General features: G+C 38.7%; 1 protein-coding gene across 2 annotated transcripts in view; it reads right to left on the bottom strand.

Moving 5' to 3' along the window:
• The window catches only part of CCDC170 (coiled-coil domain containing 170), an 80,310-nt gene that overhangs the window by 36,433 nt on the left and 16,650 nt on the right, over window positions 1-27,227 (bottom strand). For both annotated transcript variants that reach the window (XM_033103032.1, XM_033103031.1), the window contains exons 2-5: window positions 13,803-13,931; window positions 12,234-12,490; window positions 8,440-8,584; window positions 5,392-5,577 (exon numbers count right to left, since the gene is read on the bottom strand). In XM_033103032.1, the coding sequence (XP_032958923.1) occupies window positions 5,392-5,577; window positions 8,440-8,584; window positions 12,234-12,490; window positions 13,803-13,931 (717 nt within the window). The remainder of the gene's footprint in view (window positions 1-5,391; window positions 5,578-8,439; window positions 8,585-12,233; window positions 12,491-13,802; window positions 13,932-27,227) is intronic.

Genomic DNA, 27,227 nt, shown 5'->3' with positions numbered 1-27,227 from the left:
ATATCATTCCATCCTAAAACTAACTGTAAGAGATAGATCCTTAAATTATTTTCCTATTTTACAGACAAGAAACTGAAGTTCAAAAAGGTAGTGATACACCTGAGATCACAGGGCCCAATGATTCTGGAGCCAGGATAAAAACCCAAGAGCCCAGCCTGTTAACCCACTTTTTGTGACTTTTAGGGTCTTCCCTGTTACAAAAAACTATTGCCAGATAACAAAGCAAGAAAGCGGAAGAGACATCCTCTCGGAGCCTGTTTGACTCCAAAACCAGTATTTTTTCCTAACTTCCATTCTACCAATGAGAATTGCAGAAAGTGTGAAGCTGTTTGAAATCCAATATGTAAGTTTAATTTCTGATCCACTGAAATCTATAGAAAATGTGTGGGTGGCTTGTGTCGGTACAGTGACTACTTTTCTCGGAAGTCAGATTTTTCTCAGATTTTAAGATAACCAAGAGAAAAGGTGCCAATCTTTGATACTTTTAAAAACATACTGCAATATTAATTACTAAATATTTTTAAGTAGTATACATTTCTATATGTATAATAAGTCACCTGGATTTTCATTTGGGAAATTTTCATAAAGTAACTTGAAGAGAGTCATTAAGAAAATCAGAAAAGTTGAGTTTGGTAGAAACAGTACCCAGAACTACAGGTACTTCTACATACTGTCAACAATCCTTTTGGGTTTCACTAGTTAAGTAAGTTTACTACCTCAAAATCAGAGCTTTACAAAGTATTATAAAGACTCTTCCTGAGACCATTAACGTGTTGGGAAAACCACTTGACAGTATTTTTCAGTAATAAATCTTTGGAGTCATAATCCTATGAATGAGCACTTTATTAAAGACCACAAATTTTTTATTGCCCATATTTTTTTTTACAATTTTTATTATTTTGGCAGGAACTCCATCCCAAAGTGAATGTGTTTCCAAAGTCTGAACAACACTGCATCAGTCATTTACAAGTAAAGACACTTATGTAAGAAAAGGAGTAAGTTCTGTTTTTTTTAATGTGCTCTTACAACACATTTTCATTTCCTCCTGCTAATCCCCAGAAATGCATTTTTATAGATAAAGATTAGATTCTTCCTAATTTCCAAGCCTTGATAATTCAGTAACTACTACTTATAATTTATAATTATTCATTCACTAAGGAAATTTGCATAGCTATGAATTATTGCTGTGTCACTGACAAATCCTTTTTCGCACTAGACTTGTATGTAGGATGTAGCTGTGAATATACAAGTAAAGGGGATTATTGATGAAAGCATAATAATTTAATGACTAGAGTTCAAATCCCAGCTTTGCTACTTAATGGCTATGGGAACTTGAGCAAAATACATAACCTCTTTGAGCACTTAGTGCAATGACTGTGCTAATGGTAAGTGCCTGATAAATGGGACCATATTAATGATTGCTGATAGTATTAATGTAAAAAGTCTGAGAGCCTTAAACTTCACTCAGAAGGTTTACTATTAGGTAAAATACCAAAGTGTAATTTTGAAATAATTTTACATATACTGTAAGACAAAGCAAATGAGTAAATATTGTTAGGATCCAAATGATACAAAATAAAAAGATATTAAGAAAATTCTAGGATAACACATTTAATTAAAAATACCACTATAAATTTATTACTAAAACTGTATTTCTAGCTCCATCCACTGAAAGCAATGATGCCCCAACAGCAACGAACACACCTAAGCCTAAATCTTGGTTTCTAATACCATTTATCAGCAAAAGGAACCAAAGCTCCTTAGTTAATAGGTTGATTTTTAGTTCTGTGGTCTGAAAATTGTAAGTGACCCTAAGATAGCATCTTCTTACAGAAATCAAGGAAGCACTCAAAGACTGAGTGAATCAGGTTACAAGGTCACAGAGACCATCTTGGTGGGGCTCCCTGTTACCAAATTTGGAGCACCAAAAAAGGAATAATTGATGGTAACACAGTAAATAAATAAAAATCCATGTGTCCATAGAATTGAAAAAGAAAAAAAAAATTTTTTAACTTTTCTTTAAAGACGAATGCCAGCTAGTAAGTAGAAGGAATGTAAAATTCAAATATTACCACTTCACCAAACTTGATGTAAGTTAATCAAGGCAAGAATCAATGAATGCTAACATCACTAGGTAAAGTCGATGGGAAACATAAATAATCAGCCAATTATCACCCCACAGATACTCTTTCCCCAAAAATAAGACCTACTCCGAAAATAAGCCCCAGTTAAAATCGTCAGACAGACAGACGCGTTTAGTACGTTATGACAATGTTCCAGAAGAAGATGATATGACTGTATTTGAATAAATGTAGATTGTTGTACATGAAAAAATAAGACATCCCCTGAAAATACCCCTAATGCATCTTTTGGAGCAAAAATTCATATAAGACCCGGTCTTATTTTCAAGGAAACATGGTAACTATGTAATTGCAGAAGAAAAAAATGTACCTTTACACTAAAGAGATAGACAATCAAACTTAGTGTCGGCAACAATGGAACAATCTAACAGTATTTGCCTCTAATGTGATGCAATATGAAGTATACAACTTTACTTTTGAAATACTATTGCCCAAGAAGTTTAATCTGAATCCAATCCAGTCTCTAGATACAACTTTAAGTGTATATAGTACAGAGAAACAAGTTAAACAATGTCATGAAGAAACAATCAGACCACTGCTCTGGACTCTCCAAAAAGTCAATGCTATTTGGAAAAAAAAAAAAAAAAAAAAACTAAACTAAAAAAGGCTAAAAATAATCAATAAATGCAATGAATGTACCTAGATTGGATCCCAATTTGGGGAAGAAAACAGCTATAAAAGACATTTTTGTAGCAAGTGGTGAAATTTGAATGTGGAATAATATTAGATTATTTTTGGTTATTTATTGCATGTAACAAATTGCCCCAAACTTAGTGTCTTCACACAACAAATGTGTATCATCTCACAGTTCCTGTGGGTCAGGAATCTGGCCATGACTTAGCTGGGTGTTTCTGACTCAAGGTTTCTCACAAGGTTACAGTCAAGCTGTTCACCAGGGCTACAATCATCTCAAGACCCAACTTAAGGATGATTCACCTCCAAGCTCAGTCATGTGGCTACTGAGGCCTCAGTTCCTGGCCACATGGGCCTTACAACAAGCTGCCTGAGTGGTGTCGCCACATGGAAGTTGTCAAGAGCAATGACTCAAGGAGATTAAAAGAGGGCATGTAAGACAGAAGCTGCAGTCTTTTTATAACCCAATCTCAAAAGTGACATCCCATCACTTCTGACATATTCTATTCACCGGAAGTAAATCACTTAGTCCAGCCCACACACAAGGGGAGGAGAATTAAACATCACCTCTGAAGGGGTGAAACACAAAACACTTATGGGCTTGAACACCACCACAGATGATGTCGTGCCATTACTGTTGTAGCTTTGAGATGTGATAATGGTATGTGGTTATGTAAGCTAATAGCCTTACTCTTAGAACACGTGTGATGACATAGCCAGGTACGATACAAATAATCTCTGCAACGTATTCTCAAGTCGTTCTCCAAATACACGTGTATGTGTTTGTGTGTATGTGTGTAAAGTAATAAAACAAACATATCAAAATGCTAACAACTGTTACATCTTGGTAGACGGGTATTCATTGTACTATTCCTTTACTCTTTCTATATATTTGAATTCTTTTTCATAAAAGAGTTGGAAAAAAGTAATTGAGGATTGCTGTGGACTGAACTGCATCCCCTTGAAATTCACATGTTGAAGCCCTCATGTCTAGCGCGATGGTGTTTGGAAATGGGGCCTTCAAGAGGTGGTTAGGATTAGATGAGTTCATGAAGGTGGTGTCTTCATGCTGGGATTGGTGCCCCAGAGAGCTTTCTCACTCTCTCTGCCATGTGACAACACAGCAAGAAGGCCGTCATCTGCAAGCCAGGAAGGGAGCTCTCACCAGGAACTTTGATCTTGCACTTCCAGCCTCCAGAACTTTTGAGAAGTAAATGTCCTCTGTTTAAGCCACCCAGTCTACGGAATTCTGTTCCAGCAGCCCTCGCTGACTAAGACAAGGGTGTTGAAATCATTGAAGTTACTTGATAACACTGATAAAACCTTTACTCTTTTTTACAAAGCTAATGTGTCAGGAGAAGAAATCCAGTGGTAAGAAGGGGTTTGGGGGTTTTGTTTCGTTTTTTGGTTTTTTTTGTTTTTGCTGCAGGGAATTGGGAGGGAAATGGAGATCATCATTACTGTGGATCACGTGCACATTCCAACTCCCCATAGCACCCCAGCTTGGCAGTGACGTCACTGCAGACATGGAAGGCCCCAAAGGAGTTTCCACAAAGACGGCTCCTTGTACTGCATCCCACCAAGCCCAGAACCGCCTTCAGCCTGTGGGACGTCACCGGAACTTCACCCCCCACAGAGCCTGTCCTTTTCCGCATTAGTCATCACCTAATATAAAATTCCATCTCCTTTACCATTTAATTGTCTCCTGTATTTTAGTAACTGAGAGCACAAGCTCACTTCTGCTTTTGGAAACTGATCATTATTATCAATCCCAGAATTAGTTTCTTTGTCACAAAATGTTTTTTAATATAATTAAAGGATTATATAGTGCTAAAAAATATACAGTATTAATTCTCATGCTCAAACAGGTTCTCGCTAATTTGAAAGATCAATGAAGTCACTGTGTAAACAAAAGTTTAGAATTAAGAGTCCCTTTCCTTTGGCAATATCTCTTAAATTACAATATCCATATCTTTGGCCCCACAAATCTACTTCTAAGATTTTTGTTTTACTGATATGTTCTCACACATGTGATATAAGAAGATCAATAGCCTCCTTGCTATAATAGTGTGTAGTATATTAACATTTTAACAATAAATAAAAAGTGAAAAATATAGTGTGCAGAGTATGTTACCATTTGTGTTGACAATAAATAAAAAATAAGTATACATGTATAAATATGGAATAGTTCTAGAAAGGTATATAATTGTTAACAGAGATTGCCTCTGAGGAGAACAACTGGATGGCTTGAGGAAGTGGATAAGGGGAAGACTTTTCACCATATTCCCTGTGTCCATTTAAAATTTTGCGTCTTGTGGATACATTACCCTTTAGTTCAATTTTAATTTTAAAAATCCTTGTAGCTTAACTAAAGCAAGTCATATTCTCCACAAACTCTTTACTTGTAAGTGTTTCGTATTTCTTTCTTTCCAGTTTTCTAACTGCATAGCAAATGGCCTGTTGAGGTCACTGCCTCCCTGGCCACCCAGCGCTCCTGCTGAGAGCAGCCTTTTGAGATTGTGGTCAGTAAGCCAGTGTGCTCACCTGCATCTCATTTTCAATTTCTGCTTCCTAAACATGATCACAGATGCACACACACACACTTCACATACTGTACCTGGTTCAGCTTGTCTCTCTCTTCAGCGCACGAGGCAGCTCTTTTCTGCTCTCTGTTTACTTCTGAAACCAGCCTCATGATTGTTTCTCTGCTAGCTTTTGCCTCCATCTCATGGACATTTATAGTCTCTTCCAAAGTAACAATTTGTCCTTTCACAAAGGCATTTTCCTTGCACAGCTCTCTAAGCTGAAGAGAAAGCAACGACAGCTGTCTTATAAAAATTACCAACTTCACACCACTTTTTCTAAGCAACTCTGATCTATATCCCCCCATGACTGCATTATCATCTGAAAACAGCTGAAAGCACTATCCACTGAAAAGATCACAGTTTTCAAAGGCTGCCTCTAAACCCTGTGCTTATGTGGAGACCTGGTGGTCAAATTAAAATTAATCAAGAGGTACAAAGGTAACAATGATGACAGTTCAGCCAAAAGCTTCCCCACAGAACAGGCGCCCTGGCTGCTAAATAATCAAGGGAGGGAATGTTCTCCAGAGGTTACAGCAGGTGAGGAAGCAAGGAAATTCTGCTCAGCCCAAGTCCACGGGCACCACCTATGTGCCAGGCACTACCTGGCACACGCAGGAAACACAGAAAAGAAAGCAGGCGTTTCCTTTTTAAAAAGAAAATCCTTCTAATTGATACACGCATAGAAAAAGCCTTAATAACACGCTCAAACTGTGGTTATCGTTGGGATTAGCGGGGCATTTTGTTCTCTGTGTTGTGCATTAATGAGATTTGTGAGATTTACAAAGAGGGAAAATAAAACCAGTAAGGCTCCTTGGACCCAGAGAACCAGCCAACCGTGCAGACAGCTCACTCTATAAGGCCACAAGGATGCCTGTAGGAAGCCCTGACAAGGTCAGTAGTTGTGTTAAGACTCTGGGGAAGGGACATACGTTTTTGCCTCGGCAATTTGCCGAAATGGTACCCTGCTCCTGGCTCCTGGCTGTTCCCTGTTTCTTGAACACTTGTCCTCAGATTTGCATGCTCACTCCCCAACATCCTTCAAAAGTCCTCACCTCAAAGGGGTGCTCCTCGGCCAGTCTCCCTAAACTTGCATCCCACGCCTCTAACCTGCTTCACTCTCTGTCACCGTATCCTCATCTGTTGTTCTTCATTGCACCTTTTACCACGTCGGATAATACTGGATACTTATTTATTTCCTCGCCATCTTTACCCCACGGTAATGAAAGCTGTAGAAGAGTCCACACTAAGTCTTATCTCATTCACTGCTGTATCCCCAGCACCCAGAACGGGTATCTAGCATATAGTAGTCACTCACTAAACATTTGGGAAAGGGATGGATGACTGTCAAGTAAGTTCTTAGGAATACCTCCTTTTCCACCATGGTTCCTGGGACTGTGTGTGCATGTGTGGTTATGAAGGCGATAAAAGTGAGGGAACGGCTTTGAAATTAAAGAAGTGGTTTTGTTCTACTTCTCGGGGAAATACCTAGTCACGTGATCAAGACAGCAGCCTTTCTGCTCTTGGATTGTGGTTGTTTTTTAAGACAAGCACCTGCTCAGGTGATTAGGATGCTAAAGCTCTAGGGTCCTAGTATCTGTTTTTAAATCTGTTATATTATTATTCAGAGATGGTGAGGCCAGCAGATCAGGTTTCCATTGAAAAGACAGTTTGCTACTCACGGTTCCCAAGAGGAGGGATGGGCCATGTCATGCAGGGACCACGCAAGGAAGCAGGAGGGCTGGTCAGGAGACAGAGGGAGCGAGGGGGAAACACGTTTTCCACAGAAAGAAATGGGCGAGGCAGTAGAAGCAGGCTTAGGACGGGCTAGTTTGAGTAATTTCCATGGACCCTGGAGCGTAGGCTGTCTCTAGTTGTCTGGGACCTGGGCCTGGGCTGATCAGGCCAAGGGGACAGTGGCCCAGAGTATGAGCGCCTACGGAAGAAGTGGTGTGGGGTGGGCTCTGGATTTGATGTTTGGTACATGAAAGCTCTGCTCCCAGGTGAGTCATTCACTAGAAGTTGGCTAACCCTGGGAGTGGCCGTCTCCTGGGTCAGCCAGGCCCCAGATGTCAAAGCACTGATTAATAGGGTATCAACACCCAGATTAGCACCGGGACATTGTCTCTGATTTGGGAATGAGTGAAAGAAGGAACTTCTGAATTCCCTTTTCTTTTTCCCACCACTTGTCCTTAAAGCTCATCCCCCAACTGTACCTCAAGGTGGACTTCTGCCGTGAGGCTCCCCAGCACAGGGCAGCAACAAGGAAAAGGGAAAAGATGCAGCCGGCACCTTGAGGGTACCAGGCAGACTCTAGGCCTGAGCGGCCAAAACCCATTCGTGAAGTGGGACACTCCTGAGGTAAAATGGGATCATTTTACAGCTTTCAAAGAGTACCTGTGGGAAGCTTACTAATAAAACCACTGAGAGTTGGCCGTTAAGAACAGTGCATGGGAATCTGTCAGGAAGCAAATATATGAAAGGTTTATAAATGAGCTAAGACGTGCTGAGCACTCATCCCTCCAGCTGCCCTAATGAATCACTCCAGGCCAAGTGAATTACTCAGGTGATATAATTCATTTCCATCTCATGGCAACCTACCATTAAAGCAGGATTTTTATTGTTTAGCTTTAATGTAAAATTAAAAAGCACTTTAGAAGGAATCTTAACCTTATATTCAATAAATAACCCAACAATGACACACAGCTGGTTTTGGTTTTGGTTGAGGGGGGTCTCTGTAACTAAAAAAAAAAAAAAAAAAAAAACTTCCTAAAACACATCATTAAAATGAATAATTAAGTGTATTTGACAAGCTAAATATATTTCAGACAAAACAATTCATCGTTTCTGGAGAATAATTAATCCTCAAAGAATGCTAAAAAGGATCTTGGAATTGAGAGGTGTCAGAAAGGTGACCTCAGAAAGGTGACATGGTTTGTCCCAGGTCACACACTCAATTAATGCTACATTTGGGCCATGTCCCGTTCTCTTGCCACTCCCAGACTCAGCCACAGCTCTTTCTTTCATGGCATATTTCAAAATGACCCCTACATTTATAGTCTTATTAATCTGCATACAAACACCTTTAGAATTAAATCTTCATCTGATGCCTTTTCATTCTTCTTGTCTGGATCTAAGCAGTCATGAAGTTGAGCTAGAAATTCCTCATGTTCCCTGCAATTCTTTGAGACTTGATTCTTAGTCTCCTCGTTTTCCTTTAAACACTTTCTATCAGGCAAATAACAAAAAAAGTCAAGTTTAACACCATAGAAGATAACATTCATCAAAGTTCAGAACATAAACTCTCTGTGGGAAATAGCCCATCATCACTTTGAACACAACACAGTTTCGCTGACACAGGGCACGTGACTGTCACACAAGCCCTGTAAACGAAGACGAGAAGTGGAAGCAATTCTGGAGCATCTGCACTTTGCAAACATGTGGGGAAATCTTCATGGCATCTTAGATCTAGTAACAGCAAGGGAGACGGAGTCTCTGTCTCCTGTCCCCAACCTTCTGCCATCTGCCGAAGTGGCAGGTAGACTTCTAGGTCACATGTGGATCCATGCTGCCATGGGTCTCTGTTGGGCTTCATGGGGAAGAAGGAGACTACTGCTCCATTGATTCTAGGGAACCATGCTTAGTTTATTTTCACACAGCATACAATGTTCTATAAGGGTTAGTTAGGGCATTCCCCGGTTCATGGCCAAGAATAACTACAATAAAAAATACATTAGAAGCAGGGGATGTTCCCACCTCTGGGAAAGAGAGGTGCTTTATCACTAGCAAAGGTCATTATTAGTTGTCACATACATTTAAAGAACATTGGAATGGGCCAATCAAGGAAAATCAATCGATTTATACTTGATTTCAAATCTCAGATAGGTTTGCTGAAACAGCACAGTCTATTTCTAATGCTTTAACTGTTAGAGACTAAGAGAGCATCAAAAAATGGACATATTTTAAAGGCAAATTAGAATCACGTCAGTAATTTGGTAGCATTTTTTCAGTACGCTAGATAGTAAACACGATTATTACTTTCCCTTTTTACCATGTTGAGTGTTTACTGCATATCCTTTCACTCTATTCAGAGATTAACAAAGCACGTAACTGTATATGCTCAAAAGCATATCATATTTATATTTAGAAAAATGTGTAACAAAAAAAGACCAACATCAATATATCTCTAAGTTCTTATCATCAGCCTATGCAAGGTAATATTTATTCAGTCTCTCTGACTCACGAAACGCACAACTGATGCTATGGTTCTGATTGATTTATGTGTAAGAGTCCATACATTAACCCCAAGATTTCGATCTTACTTCTCCGTAAGTAAGGAGAAGTAACACCAAGGGTTTCTAAACTGTTTCCCTTTCTATTGCATTTCACTTTGACCCAACAAAGTTCCAGGAATCTATCCTAAGGACGTAATCACATAAATGTGAAAATATAAATGCACATGGATATTCATTGCATCTTGGTTTATAATAATTTTTTGGGGTGGAACTAACCTAAATACCTACAGGAAATAGCAAGGAAAAATGGTTAAGTAAATTATGATATTTCAGGCAATGAATTATCATGGGTCATTAAAACTGATATAATGAATGACTTTCTATAATATCTACAACATATTATTCAGTAAAAATTGTTCATTACATGTCTTTTATGTACCACTCTCTGAAAATCTGTTCATCAAAATATTAACTATAGCTGTTCTGAAATAACAAGGTTTTGAGTAATTTTAATTTCTTTTTGGCACTTTTCTATATTTTAAAAAACTCTTTTACAGTGAGTATTTATCATTTTTATTACACATTTACTTAATAAATATTTATTGGTCACTTACTGTGCATCATGATCTATTTAAAGGTGCTAAAGATAAAGAAGTAAACAAACAGATAAAGATCTTTGCCCTCGTGGAGGTTATAGTCGGGAAGACAAACAATAATCAAAATATTAATGTGCATAGGAAGTATACTATATTATAAAAGGGCTGGAGATAAAGATAAACAGGAAAGACGGTAAGAAATATTTGGGGGGAGCAGGGTAACATTTTAGATGTAGTCACTCAAGGAAGCCCTCCCTGGGAAGGTGATTTTTGAGTGAAGACCTAAAGGGAGCGAAGAGGCAGTCATGCAGTAACTGCAGGAGGGAGCTTTCCAGGAAAAGGGCTCAGCACGTGCAAAAGTCCTGAGGTAGGATCATACCCGGTATGTTTGAGGGGTAGCAAAGAAGCCAGAGAGCTTCAGAATAAGGGAGAGAATGGAAGCAAAACTAGGTCAGGATGAGCCTTTTAGGTCCTAGAAAACACTGTCTTTACCCTGAGTGAGAAAAGGAGTCACTGGAAGGCTGTGAGAAGAGGACTGATAGGATCTAATTTGTGTTTTAGCAAGATCACTGGCTGCCAGGGACACAGGCAGAGGCAGGAAAACTACTGAGGAGGCTACTGGAGCGATCCAGGTGAGAGATGACAATTGCATGGACCAGGTTAGTAATGAGGTTAGTAGATTTATTTTAAAGATAGAGATTGATGATGGGATTTATTGAAGGATCAGACATGTGAAAAAGAAAGAGAACCAAGGATGACCCAAGATTTTTGACCTGATCAACTACAAGAATGGAGTTACCGTTAAATGAGACGAGGAAACACGCAAGAGGATTTTGTGGCAACACCAGCAGCTCAGTGTTGGATGTGTGAAGTTTGAGATGCCTGTTGGACAACCACATGGAGATGCCCCGTAGGTAGTAAGATATGTGGGTCTGGCGCTCTGGGAAGAGATCCAGGCTACATAGAGAAATGTGGGAGTCACTAGAATTTAGATCATTCTGAAAGTCACGAGGCTGGATGAGGTTAGCGAGAGAGTGAATGTAGATGGAACCAAAACAGAGATTCAAGGACTGAGCCCGGGGGCACTCTAATATTTGGAAGTCAAGGAGATGAGGACAAAAAAGCAAACGAGATCATCACATCACAGCTAGACAAGTACTGTAGACAGCAGGCACGTGTAGCATCCCAAAAGCCAAAAGAAGAAAGTGTTTCAGGGAGAAACCCACTGTGATTAACAGACTGGTGGGTCAAGTAAGAGAAAGACTTAATCATTTAATTTGCAATGTGTGGTCTTTAGTCACCTTACTGAAGGGTTTCAGTGGAGTAGATCCAAGAGAGAAGGAGAGAGGAGAGAAATTGGAACAGTCAGTACGTACAAACATTTTAAAGAGTTTTGCTCTAAGTGGAAGGAGAGAGAGAGGACAGGAGCTAAAAGTGTTGGATTTTTTTTCCAAGATGTAATAAGTAAAATAAATTTCCACTTATTTTATTAATAAAGTTATTTAAGGTATGACATGTCAAATTTTAAAAGTATATTTTCGGAACAACTAGTTCTCAATTTTGTCTCAGTAATCATTTTTTGCCAGAGCCAAGCGTAGAAAACCTAAGTTTCATGAGTTCTCTGCATAAACTGGCAATGAAACCTAATGAGATGTGTTTGGGGTGGCCTGGGGTGCTCTGGGCTTCCGGGGTATTTTTATAACTAGCTTCTGAATTAATGCCTCCCCCTGTGTACTACTCCACCACCTCTACCTCTGGTTAAACCTCTACTTAGAGGAAATCTTCCACATTGTATATTTAATCATGTGTAGCCCTAATCAATAGGACATAAACATGCTTCAGACGATGCTGCGTTAGGACTCTTGGTGACATTTAGAAATGAACTTGGGAAAAATGTTCAAGGTTCCAAAGATTCGCGGTAAATTTTTTTCCAAATTGAGTTTCAAGGCCAAACAATGCAAAATGCGAGAACATTCAAAGGCGTATCCTGCTCTCAGAAGCTAGTATTTTAACACTAACTAAAGAAATATATTGAAATACCCTTACTGTAATTTCTCGTTGAGTGCTACAACTTTCTTCTTTAAATCCTGGTTCTCCTTGATTGCAGTGTGAGCTGTGATTTCTGCTCTAATTTTAGAAGAGGAAAGCGTTGCTGATTCCTCTTCCAGCTCCTGAACTCTGTCTCTCAAAGAGGTGAGGAGAGATGATTTTCTGGCATTGTTCTCTTTGTAGTTCTCCATCTCAGCTTTCAATTCTTGACAGAAAACTTCTTTAGAAAGCATTTTGGATTGGAGGTCTCGAAGCTAACATGGAAAAGAAATAAAGTCAAAAAGGATTTCCATGGCATTAGTTTGAAGTGCCTTTAAGAAACCCAAAACTATACTTTAAAATTTCATTCATTTATTCGTGACTTAATACACCTTTCTTTTTTTTTTTTCCATATCTGTATCTTTATTACCAGATGGGAAATTATGCCTAAATAATGGACTTCATGTTCTGTTGTTTTCTGTTGTTTTTTTCCAAAACCAATTGAGCAATGTCTTGTGGTAATTTAGTGTCACTCAAGAGACATTTGTGGTGTATTTTGCAAAAGGCAATAAAATATTTTGCAATGGAAACCCATTTTCCAAATCTGTATTGTTGCTATTGCTGCTAAAGTGAAACAAGGAACCTACAAGCTGTGCTATTTGTAATTTCATGGCTACAACTGATTCCCAAGTAGAGACAGATTATTCAATATACTGCTGCATTTCTCCCACTTGCCTTCTAGACCTTCACTGTGAGTGATAAAGAAAAATAATATTCATATTTCTGGGAAAATATGGGAGAAAAGGAAAATCATTATAGGATTTACACAAAAGAAATATTTTAACTTTCATTAATTCCGTGGCATCAAAATGCTGAACAATGTATGTGCTCTATTAAGTTGAGCACATATAAGAAAACTTTATGGATACATGTTCTTCTTTGAAACTGCGAGTATCATCCATTCGTTCTCTCTTCTTACACACACACTCACTCACTCACATGTTATTAACTTGTCTTTCAGTGGGATCCTGCTGGCCCAGTAAGATCACTAGTTACCTCACAGACAAGCCTGGACTCCTTGGGGCCTCCAGGCTGTGAGCGGAATGGGTCTAGATAGACTCTCTCAGAAATTCCACAATAGACCTGACCCAGCCCGGAGGGTAGATGGAGTCCAACCATCTTCCTAGAGTTTCCCCCCAGCCAATCAGAACTACCACCAGAAAGGGATGTAGACTGCAAGGGATCCACACTAAGGGAACATATTCTGAGAAATGCTAAAAGTTCTCTGAAGCCCATGCAGCTTCAACCCAAAGTCCTCGGGTGTCCCAGGTCTCTCAGGCTGTGGAGCTTTCCTGAGATCTAGAATCCAACTCATGTCACCGTGCCTTACAGTATGGCAAAAGCGTAAATTCTCAGGAATTCTCTATAACTAGGAGATAAGCACACAAAAAGGGAAAAAGCATAAACTTTGCCAAAAGGCTTAAATCTATGTCCTACTATCCTCTTGGTAATTACCTCTATGCTCTGCTTTACTCTACAAGAAGCTAAAAAGTCCCATTTCTGAATTATGAAGATACATAATCTTACCTCAGACTGAGCACATTCAAATTTGACCAAAGTTGCTGCAAGTTCACTTCGGGCATTTTCAGCCACATTCCGATAGTGGTTTAATTGCTCCCGACTGACCGGAGCTTCCAAAAGATGATCGTAAATTTCCTGATAGAGTTCCCCAAAAGACAAAATATAAAGAAGAGTGAAAACAATCTTTTCTGTGCAGCTGTGCAGAGCAAGATTAAATGCAGACGTGTTCTTCATAGTCCAAATGTGTTGAAAATGCTGCCCAGAGAAGTGTTTTGTTCCCATCATTTCGCTCTCAGTCTCAAAATCCTAAGGGAGGCAGGAGGCAGCCCAGGAATGAAGGATGTGCTCCCCCAGCGTGGCTAAGAATTGGCCTTTGTCAGTTTAGAGACTTCCCTTCCACCTGACTCAAATGCTATTTGACCTCCCACCAGAGCCTACAGTTGAAAAGAATAGTCAGAAAAGACACAATGGGACATCACATGGAACTAGGAGGCAGTTTTCATCATTCTTCTGTTTCCAGACTATAAAGATCATCAATTCATCTCATCTGTTGAATAGTGTTTTGTTTGATGATCAAAGAGATTGTGTGAGTTAAATGTAAAAGGCTGTGTCCTTCGTAATTATTCACGATGCCATCTAGCCTCTATCTCATAGCCTATCTCGGGGTCATGAAGGTGACTCAAATGCATGCCTGAGACCGGAAATAGGGTGGTGGTATGTGAGGAGTCCTTGCCCCATCCCATCTGGAAGGGAACAGCCCTCAGCTCCACGAATGGCTGTCAATGCAGAAATACGGATCCCAACATGGCCAAACTATTCCAGTTTGTCAAGACAAGTCATATATCCAGACTTTTTGAAGAAAAAAATTCCCAGTGTTTGCAGTTTGGCAACTTATTTCAGTGTTTAAAAAAAAAAGACACACAGTAATGACCCAAATAAACACATCTGCAGAGCAGATTTGAGGGGTTTGGCCTGCGGGTCTCAGTCTGCCACCTCTGCACCTCTGGTTCTGTTTGTGTCCTACTCACGCCATAACTTCTGCTTCTTTCAAGAATTATTCCTGAGCTTGAACAGACACCTATCCCCAACCTCTATGGCATTTCCAGGGCCTGTGGTCTTTCTGAAAGACATACAAGAAAGCCACTCATTTTTGAAGGAATATGAAAGAGGTCACATAAAGAAGGGTTTCCTGGAGTTATCTAAGTGGTCTCAGGGGAAACACCAGGAAAACCTGTTCCTGATTGCTCAGTTACTCAACTGCCAAAGACTACTGTTTGGAAATACTCATGAATGCAAAAGTAGTTCTAAAGCTCTTAACTTTACAACAATCGTTGTCATGACTAGTGTGTTTCAATCCACAAAATGCCAAACAAAACCTTCAAGTGCACTTAGTAACAGGCAGTGTTTGCCAATCACAACATATCCAAGAAGATGGTAGGTATGTACTCCTGGGGAGAAAACATAAAATGTTTCACTGCATCTAATAAGAGAACCACATCCTGTTCAGCCTCATCAGTATTCAGAAGGACATTCTCTACCCTAACCACCACAGCAATATTTTCTCAAATCTGCCATGGTGAAGACCTATGTCACTCAGGAGAGGCTGGAGCTATCATGTGTTTGGCATACCGTTTTATACAATTCCTTAGGAAAATAAGTTCTTCAAGAGCTACGATTATTTCTTGCAATGAATAACATCATTTTTCAGGCAATGATGTCGTCACACCATAATTTTATATCCCCTTGTGAAAATATATTGTGTCCATTGGACGTAATATTAAGAGCCACACAAGACAGTTCAGACGCGGCCCTTCATTTTAGGAGGTTACAATCGAATGCAGACCACCACCAAAAGCATCAATACCTTCAAATGTTCACGGATGAAAGAAGCTACCCATTAAGGTATCATTACCTTTGACACAGGGAGCAGGGTCTCCATTAGGGAGACTTTTGTTTTTTGTAACTTTTATTTATTTAAGTGTATTTTTCCAGGACCCATCAGCTCCAAGTCAAGTAGTGGTTTCAATCTAGTTGTGGAGGGCGCAGCTCACAGTGGTCCGTGCGGGGATCAAACTGGCAACCTTGTTGTTAAGAGCACCGCTCTCTAACCAACTGAGCTAACTGGCGCCCCCAGGAAGACCATTGATTATAGAGTTTAGAAGACTGTTGCAAGGTCTGAATCACTGTTCACAGTCCAGTAGACTGGTGATTATTTGTCAACAAATATTTACTGAAAGCCCTTCTCTGGGTCAGGCACTGAGCTTACAGTCTGATAAGAAAAACATCATTTATCAAACAACCACACTAATCATTTCATAACTACAAACTAAAATCAATGCAAGGAAGGAAAGAAAGAAGCATACAACAGAGGAAAGTGACTTAAGATGGAAGATGTGGGAAGGAAAGAGTTCCCTAAAAGAGTGATGATCGGATAGGAACTAAAAAGGCAAGAGGTTTTGAAGCAGGAGCAAAACACATCATTCAAACAGCAAAATGTCCCAGCAAGGGTCCTGTGGCAGGAGTATGCCCTGTGCGATGGAGGATCTGAGAGAAGGCGGTGAGGCTAAGGGACGAGAGCAGGTGAAGAACAGTAGGGGCGGGGCTGGAAAGGGGGCTCTGAGCTCATTCATATGTTAGTACTTGGCAGGACTTGTTTTGCAGAAAATTCCTGGCTATTCTTACTTTTACCATATGAAATTTAGAGTGAGTTTATGAAATTCCAAAAAATCCTGTTGGTATTTTTATTGGGCTTAGTTAATTTTATAAATAAACTTAGGGAGAATTGACATCTTTTAAATGCTGAGTCTTCCAACTAAAAAAATCATTTTTTTTTCCATGTGTTCAGTGATTATATGTCTCTTAGTAGCTGTGATTGTTAATTTTATGTATCAACTTGACTAGGCCACAGGGTGTCCAGGTATTTTATTAGCCATTCTTCTGGGTGTGTCTGTGAGGGTGTTTCTGGATGAGATTAACTTTTGAATCGGTAGACTGAGTAAAGCAGATGGCTGTCCCCAGCTGGTGGGCCTCACTCAGCCCACTGAAGGCCTGGGTGGAACAAAAAGGCTGAGTCAGGGAGAATTTGCTCTTCGTCTGTCTTGGAGCTGGGCCATCAGTCTTCCTCTGCGTTGGACTCACCCACAGACTGGAACTTGCAACATCACTCTCCCTGAGTCTCCAGCTTACCAGCTGCAGATCTTGGTACTTCTCAGCCTCCATTATTGCACATTCCTTGTCATAAAGGCCAATTCCTTATCATAAATCTCTTGACAGATAGATAGGTAGATAGATAGATACATAGATAGATAGATAGATAGATAGATAGATAGATAGATAGATAGATAGATAGATAGACAGACAGATAGATCGATTCTACTGGTTCTGTTTCTCTGAAGAACACAGACTGAGCCCCAGAGACAATTCTGTATTGAATGCGGCTCTGGAAAATTCTACAGAAATCCATTCCTTCAAGACACTCTGAGGTAGCTGGACTGAGAAGAAATATATGGCTATAGCCTGAGAGGACTACAGGGACAAGGAAAGGCAATCTGAATGCTGAAAGAATACACGAATATACTTGTTTATGGCCAAGCTTTTCCTCTTAGCCCTTTTTTTCCATCCCATAGAGTCTTATAGAGCATTCTTCATGGCTATCTTCTAGAGATTCTTCAATTGGTTGGAATGTCTTCTTTGACCTGAGTTGTTTGAGACTTTGTTGTGGTGGTGGCTCTTTGTTTTCTGGATTTGTTAAGGATTTCTCCTTTATTGCACTGTGCTCAGAGAATATGGTCTGCGTTAGGGCTGACATTCACTGGCATATACTAGTCGGTTGACCGGTGTCCATGCAGAATTGGGTCCATTCCAACTGGAAGGTGCCCTTGCTATACCAGCCATTATGTATTTTCGCCATCACCCTTGCTATATTATTTCTACTTCAGGGAATGTATTGAGGTTTTTGTGAATGCCCAATTTTATGAATGTCCCAGGAGCACTTGAACAGAAGGCGTATTCTCTGTCCTCAGAACGTGGACTTCAATAAGTATCAAGTAGTTCTACCTTATTCATTTTTTTAATTAGGCACTTCTAGCCTCGCCTAATTTCTATCCTTTTATTCTATCATGAATTCAGAGAGGTGAGTTAAAGCCTCCTATTACTACTGTAATTCTCTATCACCTTGTAGCACTTGTATTCTTGCTTTATGCATGCTGGTGCTGTTCCATTTGGTACAGAGATTCAAATCTTTCATATCTTCACTGTGAACTGTATCACATAGCATCAGAATGTGCCATTATTTATCTCACTTACTCCTGTCTGCTCAGAATTCAACCTTTCCTGATATTGAGATCATGATTCCTGAGTTCTTTTTGTTTGCATCTGACTACATATACCTTAATCCATCTCTTCATTTTCAACCTTTGTGTTTCACTTTGTTTTAGATGTCTCAGATATAAATAAAGTTGGTTTTGGCTTTGGGATCAATTCTAAAATTCTTTTTTCCTTATTAGATGACTTTACTACAATTCCATCGGTTAATCTGGAAGATAAGTTTGGCCTTAGTTCTGCTGCATTGTTTTATGTTATGCTTCTTATTTTTATTGCTCTTTCAAAATATTTCATTACAGCATCAGTTTGCTTTGAGTGTTTTTCATCTGATAATTAGGAAGGTTTGTATTTTTGTTCTAAGTTTATAACTTTGAATAATACCTTTCATCCCTTTACTGATTTAGATAATATCCACTGATTCACTACAATAGCTATCTCCTCTTCCTTACCCCTTTCCTCCCTCTCTTCCGACTTCTAATCTTTGATCTTTGTATTATCATTCGAAGTACTTCTCTTTCAACTGTAACAGCAAGTTATTAGATGAGGGAACTCAAAATGCTTACACTACTTCTCACCTTCCTTTCTGATGCTCGTAGTATTCTTTTCGGGGGACGCTATACATATGCTTAATTCTTTTCCATGTATTTCATTTCATTCATTTTCTGCCTATGGCTTTTTAATTCTTTATTCCATTTTATTTTTTTTCTTCTCATTTCTTCTCTATGCCTGCCTGTCTCCCTGTGTACCGTCCAATCTTGTTCTTATTTCTGTAACAGTTTCACCTCCTTTTGAGTCTTTCTTTTCTAAACTGCCAGATCACATTTCATCTTTTTGCCTTACCACATTTTTCTTGAGGTCCTAGGTCTCTGCTTTCCGAACATGCTTCAGGTAAGCAGTGGTTACATTCAGTTGTTTTATTCAGGATGAAATGTTTGGTCACAATTCCTCTTAGCATCATAGCAACAGTTTCTGGTAGACCCTCTTAATTTGTCATCTTTTTCCTATCCTCCCTTCGCCCGCCCCTTACCTTTAGCTGTTGTTCATGGCAGCCTTCAATAATCCTGTGCTGTTTCCTTTTAGATTGCTCAAGAGGAGGTGAGTGTTTGCTAGACCAGCTGTGGAAGAGCTTTCTGTACACACAGAGGTGGGAAAGTAGGGTCATTCGTGTTCTAGTCAAGCAGCAGTTTCCCCAAGACACAGGATTTTGTGGATAACTTTATCTGACCTATGTATCCTTCCAGCCCATGGAGAGAAGCAACTGGAGGACTTAGCACAATGCAGGCTCTCCCTGAGAGCACTGCTCCTGAGTCGCCCACACATCTGGCTTGCAGTGTGATTTTTATTTAGACCTCCCTCTCCTGCTTTTTGGAACCCAGGAAGGTGAAGAGAAGCCCCCACTGCCAGTCCACACACTTCTATCTTTTTACAAACAAGGGGTTTGGCCTGACTCCTCGGAGTCTGCCAATCGCCCTTGGAAAATGAGCTTGCCTAGCTCTTCCTACTCTGCAGCTGTGGGGCCTCCCACGTGCACCTCCGCTCAACCTCCTCCACTGCTTTGGGAAGGCCTTCCACTTATCTTGTGTTTTAGGATTTCAGCCATCTCTTGGTTGCATCAAAATTGGAGTTTGTTTCTCATCTTCTTTTGTTGCTTGTGGCTAATTTCCAGGAATAGAAGAGAGAAATGCTAACTGTGTGTTAACCATTTTTAAACTAGAAGTGTCTAGATAGAAGATTCTTAAACTAAACTGCCCTTGGGTGGCTTAGAGGCATTTTTAAATATGTCCTTTTGAAAAATATCTAATTAAAACAATGGGATATTCAGCAGGAAATCAAGAGAAAGATCAATAGAAATCCAGGAACAGTCCTTAGTCTCCAGTTCTCAGAAGAATTTAGTGTATGAAAAAAGAAGCATCATGAAGAGTGGGGAAAGAAAATATTGGTCAATAAATAGTGAAGCAAATTACTAAAGCAAAGGCAGAGAGATTAGAGCTGTATTACACATTATAAGCCAAAATAAATATAGACTTAAAGCACTGAATATAAAAAATGCAATTATAAAAAGTACTATAAATTTATATTTATCTTATCTTGAAAAGTATATTTTGAAAAGATTTTCTAAGTATAGAAGCAATGGAAGAACATCAAAGAAAAAAATCACAAATGACAACAAATTTTTGAACCTCTATAAATTAAATATGTATAAATAAAATCTAAAATGAAAGAAAAATATTTGCAAAAATGGAAAAGAGTCAAAGCCTTAAAATGCAGAAAACCTACTCAACCAATTACGAAAACCAATGCCCTAAGAGAAAAATTATATGAAGAACTAACAATTATCAGAAGTACTATAAATGGTTAACAAAATGAGAAGTATCCCACCTCACTGATCATCAATTAAATATAAATTATAATATCAGTGAGATATTATTTCTGATCATAAAAATTAGCAACATCGTAAATATACTTAATAGTCAAGTATATTCAGAGATAGTTCTATGAGAAAAACATGCTAACACACTGGTCATAGAAAGAAAAAAATGGTACAAAATTTTCAGAAAGGTATTTGGCAGTATGTACCAATGGACTTTAAAAATTAATACTATTTGTCTCAATGAATTTTCTTCTTATAATATTATCTAAAAAAATGCCTCAGGATTGAATACAGAGATATTCAGAAAGGCAGTCTTTGGCAAATTTTTCCAAAAATCTACAACAGCAAAAACTTAGAAACAATTAGAGCTCAACAGCAGAAGCATGTTAACATGAAGAGAAAAAAAAGAAAATGATGCATTCACACAAATTATCCTTAGTCATTTAAAATCATGTTTTTCGGAAACTTCAATGATATTGGGAAAATACAGTATAATTTTTAGTGAAAAAAAGACAAAATACAAAATTGTACCTACAGTTTTGTCCCAACCCTGTAAAAAACCAATTTATATAGATAACTGAATGAGAGACTGAAATCGTTTTTTATATATGAAAGGATTAGAACCTAGAATATTTTTAAACACCTACAAATTAAAAAGAAAATCACAAACAACCCAATAAAAATGAATACAAATAGGGAATTCTCATGAAAAGAAATACAAATGGCAAAAAACACTTGAAAAGATGTTCAATCTCCCTACTAATCAGGGAGATAAGAATTAAAACAAAGATACACCATTTGTGATTCATCAGTTTGGAAAAAATAAAAGATTCGATAACATCAGGTGTTGGCAAAGTATAAAGAAAGTTATTTTCACATGTAGTTGTCAGGAATATAAAATGGTTAAACTCTTTGGATGCTCTGCCAATTTGGCTGTATCTGTTAAAAATTTTAATGTAAATACTGTCTGACTGTACAGCAGCTCTACTCCCAATTATCTCCCTTCAAAAAATACTCACACATGGACATAAAGATATGTCTAAGAGTATTCATTATTTCTAATGGCAAAAAGGGGAAGGAGGGATTGAAACAATGTAAATTCCCATCAATATGGCAATTACATATTAGGGATTTACACAGGCAAATACATAAAGGCATTTCCATATTATAAAAGACTGTGCAACAGGTAATATAAGGTAGATCTGTATGCTTGGACATAATACTGTCTCCAAGATATATCACTGAACAAAAATAAGAAAGTGTAGATTTATAGTTTGATACCCTTTTTCAAAAAACACACATGGGGGAATTACTATGTCCTTTGTACAAATACCATGTTTCCCCAAAAATAAAACGTAACTAGACCATCAGCTCTAATGCATCTTTTGGAGCAAAAATTAATATAAGACCCAGTCTGATATTAGATCATATTATATTATATTATATTATATTATATTATATTATATTATATTATATAATAACCAGGTCTTATATTAAAAGAAGACCGGGTCTTATGATAATTTTTAACATAAATTACTCCAAAAGATGCATTAGAACTGATGGTCCATCTACGTCTTATTTTTGGAGAAGCACGGTATATTTAAAGGGAAAAAAAGATTAAAAGGTCTGAAAGAACACACATCACTTTAATAACGAAACTTATCTCTGGGACTGACACTAAATTGGATCTGGGGGGTAGGGGGGGCGGGACAGTTTAAGTTTTTTCAAAAAGTCTATATTAATGCATTATTTGTATAATTAAATATAATTTGAAGATAATGAAAATACTGGAAAGTATTAACTGCAGTTATCTTTAAGTAATCATACTAGGTTTTACTTTCTTCTTTATTATATGTTTCTATATTTTCCAAATCCTTTACAATGACCATGTATTTCTTTCATAAACAGAATAAACATCATCCCCTTAAATTAAAAAGAGTAGCAAGTACAGGGCAGGAAAAATCACAAACCCTGCTCTGCAGTCTTTCTGAAGAACATGAGGACAACAAAACAACCCTAGGTAGCAGAGAAGATTTGAACACATGTGAAAGCAGACATTTCAGGGGTTTTGCTCTCTTAATGAAGCCCTCAAGTTTGTAAAAAATTTTGAAAATTCTTCAACTTTTTCTGTAAGTTTTAAACAATCTTCACTTTAAAAAAAAATAATTTTACCCTATTCAAAATGACAAGATTAAAGATGCAGCCATTTGTCCTCACCTGAGGATAATCTAAGTTATCTCTCAGCTAACCCACGAAGCAATTTTATATTAATTTTAGAAAGCCAGCTGCACATGATTTGATTCTGCTACTGATATTATGATAATGATTGAAATTGCCTCACAGGGTGGCTCATAGTCTTTTCAGAATAAAGGATGGTTTCAAAGCTCAATGGCATAAAGAAGAGATAAGCGTATTCATAATTTAGTACACAATGTGCCCAATTATCTGACCTAAGGACAATCTCTTGGGGCCAGTCTTGCAACTATGGTATTTAGTTGTCTATTATCCCATGGATCAAAAAATGAGGAGAAAATCACTGCCTACCTCTGACATACAAAACCTCCTAGGTCCATTTTTATCTTTCTATCTTAAAACCAGTCTCCCTTTGTTCCAGCATTTGTCCATCTGCAGTGCACAATTGTATGAGCAAGGCTCTTCCATTGTGGAATGCTTCCTTTAGTTTCTCTCTCTCTCTCTCTCTCTCTCTCTCTCTCTCTCTCTCTCTCTCTCTCTCTCTCACTCTCTCTGTTTCCCCCTCCCCCCTTCCCTCTTTAAGCTTCCTGTGTGGCCCCAGTGAGTAATCCCTCTGAAGACTCTCTCCCCTAGTCTCCAACTTCTTCCCAAGCAAAGTTTCTTCCCTAATTTATAGTGCATAAATCAAGTCTTACAAATTGTATTTCTCCAATCTAATCGATGTCTCAGACAATTTTTGACTACTCATCAGTTCTTCTCCCTACTTTCAAGGACTTTCCTGGCCCTGCTGCTTTTCTTTCTTCTTATATCTGCATCTGTTTCAGGGGCTCACTAGTGCCTTCAGGGAATAGTGTGATGGGTGTGGGACCCGGGAAATAAATTAAGTGTCTACATCTTAGCAGTTGTGGAGAAAGTTTTGGAAGAAGACACTTCTGCATAAAATCAAGTTTTGTGAAAAGCTGGCCTATTATTTTCCCATCACTTTTCTCTTGTATCACTCTTATTCACTTAAAAACCCTTCTAATTCAATACCTCCATTGAAAAGAATACAGAATTCCAAAATATTCTTAATACTATGGCTCTATACTGAAAGAAACTAAGTCTTCTTTTCATTGGGTGGGGAGGGGCTGCAGTTAAAAAAACGTAGATGGCACACCTTTTGGGGGTTTGCTTCAAATACTAATGCTTATTATACAGAGGGTGCCAAAAAAATGTATACACATTTTAAGAAAGGAAAAAACTGTATTAAAAGTACGCTGATGGTAACCACTTTGAGCACCTCTTGTAATGCAGAACTCAAACATGACCTGTATTCATCTTTTGTTATTGGCACATATTATTACAATTTTAATACAGTTGTTTCCTTTCTTAAAATGTGTATACATCTTTTTTACATTATTATACAGAGGGTGTATAATAAGGATTAGTATTTGACTTCTGCATTACAAGAGTTGCTCAAAGTGATTACCATCAGCGTAATTTTAATGCAGTTTTTTCCTTACTTAAAATGTGTACACATTTTTTTGGCATCCTCTGTATATAGGTTTTGCAATATACCATACATATACCGTGTGTGTGTGTGTGTGTGTGTGTGTGTGTGTAAGGTGCTTTTTATATACATATAAATCACAACTAATAGCTCCTCACCAGGAACTATTCCCACTCTTCACAGCAGTCCTATGAGTAGAGACTTTGTATCCCCTCACCTGAAAATGAGGCAACCAAGGACAGTGTACACACCTGAGTAGTAACCTCTCACTCTTCTCCTAGTTACACTTTAGAAGTCTTCCCAATCCATTTTTCCTTTAGAACCTGGTCAACCAAAATTCTCACTAACCACACTGCTATTTTTCAGCTTTCACAGCGATATAGGCTTCTCCTCCACCATTAGCACAATGGAAGGGAATAAATTATGTGTGTGATTAAGTATTTAATGTTTCTCTCCTTGAAAAGATTGTGATGTTCACCAAGCCATACCTAGCCTCCACTCGGACCACACAACGTAAATGCTCGGTAATCACTTGTAGAGTAAGTGATGAATGGATGGATGGACGGATGGATGCTCTTTTTACTAATGTCTTAGCCCTCCTATCTGATCGACTTCACAGTCTCATCCCGTTCTCATCTGCTATGTCAGGTACCATCAGGCCCCGGGAGCTGGCTGACTTCTACTGGGCCCCCAGCCCTGGTGACGCGTTGGTTGAGGTAGCCCCCATCTCAGCCTGTCCCTCTCCAGTGGCACTAACAAACCAGAACCCGTGGATGTATCACATGACCAGAAGCCCTGGCAGGAGAAAAGCTGCCTTCCTTTCGACTCTGTGGGTGTTCTGGAACATACTTCCCAGTAACTGAAGAGCTTCTCCTTTACCGTGGCAGCAGAGTAAAAGCGAGTCCCCACCCTGCCAGTGTTTCCCTTTATCTTCACAGTTTATTAAAAGTCTGGATTTCAGAGAATGACTAACTTCCATCCAAAGCTTCAGGTTTATTTCTTATTCAATGTCAAACCAAGAAAAACAAAAAGGAAGCGATCAATCAGCAATTAAGAAAAAGTGAAAAAAGCTAACGAGAAGAAGTGAGTGTCATGGACATGCTTTGGTGCTGTGCACTTTCGAAGGACGCACCACAGTTTGACGTGGCTCCTCCAACAAGACCAGCAGGAGTCACACCACCCACGAGGACTGCAAGGAAAAGCACACCGGTCGCTTAGGAACAGCATGCCTCTTCCCTACAAGAAACCACGACAAATTTCAAAACCCGTGAAACAATCCAATGAATGCCAAGCTCTTGTTCAGTCAAAACCCGTCGATAGCAGGGTCAAAACAGTGACGTCCGAGTAGACATCTCTCCTGGGTTCTAGCTTTTCAAGGATAATTTTGCAGGCGAGCATAGAATGAACAAACGCATATGCTTTGGCCAATCCTCTGAATATCACTGGAGAACATGAACTAAGTTACCATCAGAAACACATTTCCGAGGCCTCTCGTCCAGGTACAAAGCCTGAATTGCTCATCATCTGGATCCAGCTTCCTGCCGAGACCAGTGAAATATGTCCTGTTAGATGAGTGGAGAGATTTCATATACTGAACACTGACTTACCAAGCTCTCCAATGTCGTATATTCTAAGCTGATGTGATCACTTTAAAGCATTTCAACATCAGGATTGAAAGTGGCTCTGCCAAAACGTCATCCAAAAATAAATGGAGACTGATGCAATAGTATGCTTTTTTGAAAAACACAGTTGGGGTCACACTATGACTTTGGATCCCATCCTCTTCACTAAACATCAATATGCACCCAATATTCTTTACAAATGTTGAGAGGTACAATATTCCATTATAAAGCTATAATTTAATCTGAGTGTTCTCCTAGCTTTGTACATTGAGTTCTTTTTCCAATTTGTCACTATTATAAAATCTGTTGGAATTTCTGATTGTTTCCTTAGGATCAATTCCTGGGAGGGAAACAATTGGGTTAAAGTAAATAAAAAATTTTAAGGATTTTGGTACACGTAAAGTACCATCAATTTACATTCCCACCAATAATTTATTGTAAGGTTTATGATATTGCTTAATCAGTCCCTTCTCAATATTTTCTATATAACTTTGAAGATGCCTGAATTTTAATATTTATCACATGAGAAATAACAATAATAACATTAGTCGTCATTTTTCTTTGAGGACTTGATATAAATAGACACAACATAAGCACTTCACTATCGTTATGGCACTCGATCCTTGGAAAAATCTTACAAAGGATGAGGAGCTCGGGATTGGGCAAGGACTCACGGGGAGCGAGTGACAGAAAGTGACTCGGACACCACAAGTCTATCTGATCCTAATCCGAGCTTTTATCCTGGGGTCTGCAAATGTTTTGTTTATGCAACTTTATTCATGGAATAAAGTTAAATGTTTATTTATGCATAAATGGTATCCATGCACTACTGTACATGTTAGGCACATTACCAAATATACACAAGAATATAAATTAAGTAAAATGAGATAAATAAAAGTTCAAATATTTTCTTCCTGAACCTCTCAGTAATCCTTTTGCATGCCCCGTGTGGCCACAAGCGCACTTTGGAAAGCACAGCCCTTGACCTTCTACACCACTTATTATGTCTCCCACTAGACCATAAACTCCATGAAGACAGGCCCTTGTATGTTTTTCAGCACTGTGTCCCCAGTGCCTACAACACTGCCTGGCACAGAGTAGGAGCTCATGAAATAAATGATGAATATTATAAATGAATGAATGATCAGCTACAAGGTTATGGGTTTGAGGACCAAACCTAGAAATCAATTATATCTGTACCCTAGCACCGAGCATATTTCCTAGCATATGATGAACCCCCATCAATCTGTTGAATAGATATCCATCCAATGTAGTTGAATAAATAAATGGATGATGGGTGAATGGATAATGGATGGATGGATGGGCGGACAGATGAGTAAATGGATGCAAAAAATGGAAAGGCTTCTTCTCCTCTGGTTAAATCTCTAGGATTAGAATATTAAAGATAAACTACCTGGCTGAATTTATTTACT

This window comes from Rhinolophus ferrumequinum, chromosome 3, assembly GCF_004115265.2.
Source record: "Rhinolophus ferrumequinum isolate MPI-CBG mRhiFer1 chromosome 3, mRhiFer1_v1.p, whole genome shotgun sequence".
NCBI classification, from domain to species: domain Eukaryota; kingdom Metazoa; phylum Chordata; class Mammalia; order Chiroptera; family Rhinolophidae; genus Rhinolophus; species Rhinolophus ferrumequinum.
This window is presented reverse-complemented; position numbering and strand designations above follow the sequence as displayed.